We start from the raw sequence: 974 nt of genomic DNA, 5'->3' as shown, positions 1-974 counted from the left end.
AAAATCCGTTTCTTGTTCTACAAGATTTTTTTCTTTCAATTGCAGAATTGCCCTGAATCTGCACTGAGAAAAAAACAGCTTTGCATTTGCTAGAGTAGCTTACTTTTACTATAAAGGATTTTCTAAGTAACATACAGAGTGGTTTGCCTGACAACATTCTTATTCCACAGGGATCGATTCAGAACAATGGTGAATGTCTTGGGAGATGCCTTTGGTACAGGGATAGTGGAGAAGCTCTCTAAAAAGGAGCTGGAGCAGATGGATGTCACCTCTGAAGTCAACATAGTCAATCCTTTTGCCTTGGAAACAACAATACTTGATAATGATGAAACGGAGACCAAGAAATCATACGTCAACGGAGGCTTTGCTGTAGATAAGTCTGACACCATATCTTTCACACAGACATCTCAGTTCTAAAGCCAGTAGCTTTCAGGTAAAACAGGAGCACTAAAGGACATGGCCATATGCAATAGCTCAAAAAGCTTAAAGGATAAGCAAGAATTAATTACATCTCACATGCATTTCATTTACTACACAGACTCTGATTCTCCTTACCAGTTCTGCCCCCTTCTTATCACCTCTCCCAACAATTGGAACTCATCACTTTTAGTACTTGCTGATAGGTTGGAGAAAAAGACAGTTGTAAAATACTCTTTTTTTTTTTTTTTTTTTTTTTTTTTTGAAAGAATATACACTGTTGCTGAGGCTATGAAATGCCTCTTTGGAATCAGCATGCTCATGAATGGGTATCTTAGCTGGGACAGCCAAATGTGTTTTACTCAGGAGTAGCACAGCATTTCACATCTTAGCCACACTACAAAGCACCTGTATGAAATCCATTGTAACATCCTTGCCTTCTAAACAGATTGCACTGTACTTGACACCTACTGTAACTTGACCATGTGCCAAAATACTGATTTCTGCAGCTGAGAGGATACCACTTGGGTGATTCAGGAAGGAACAGACCAGAAAGG

At 39.1% G+C, this 974-nt stretch overlaps 1 protein-coding gene across 1 annotated transcript in view; it reads left to right on the top strand.

Annotated features, from left to right (window-relative positions):
* The window catches only part of SLC1A1 (solute carrier family 1 member 1), a 39,745-nt gene extending 39,073 nt beyond the window's left edge, over positions 1-672 (top strand). The window contains exon 11 of the mRNA XM_009635846.2: positions 171-672. Coding sequence (XP_009634141.2) covers positions 171-417 — 247 coding nt within the window. The 3' untranslated portion in view covers positions 418-672. The remainder of the gene's footprint in view (positions 1-170) is intronic.
* Positions 673-974: the final 302 nt, after the last annotated feature.

Source organism: Egretta garzetta, unplaced genomic scaffold (assembly GCF_000687185.1).
Source record: "Egretta garzetta isolate BGI_Z169 unplaced genomic scaffold, ASM68718v1 scaffold963, whole genome shotgun sequence".
NCBI classification, from domain to species: Eukaryota; Metazoa; Chordata; class Aves; order Pelecaniformes; family Ardeidae; genus Egretta; species Egretta garzetta.
This window is presented reverse-complemented; position numbering and strand designations above follow the sequence as displayed.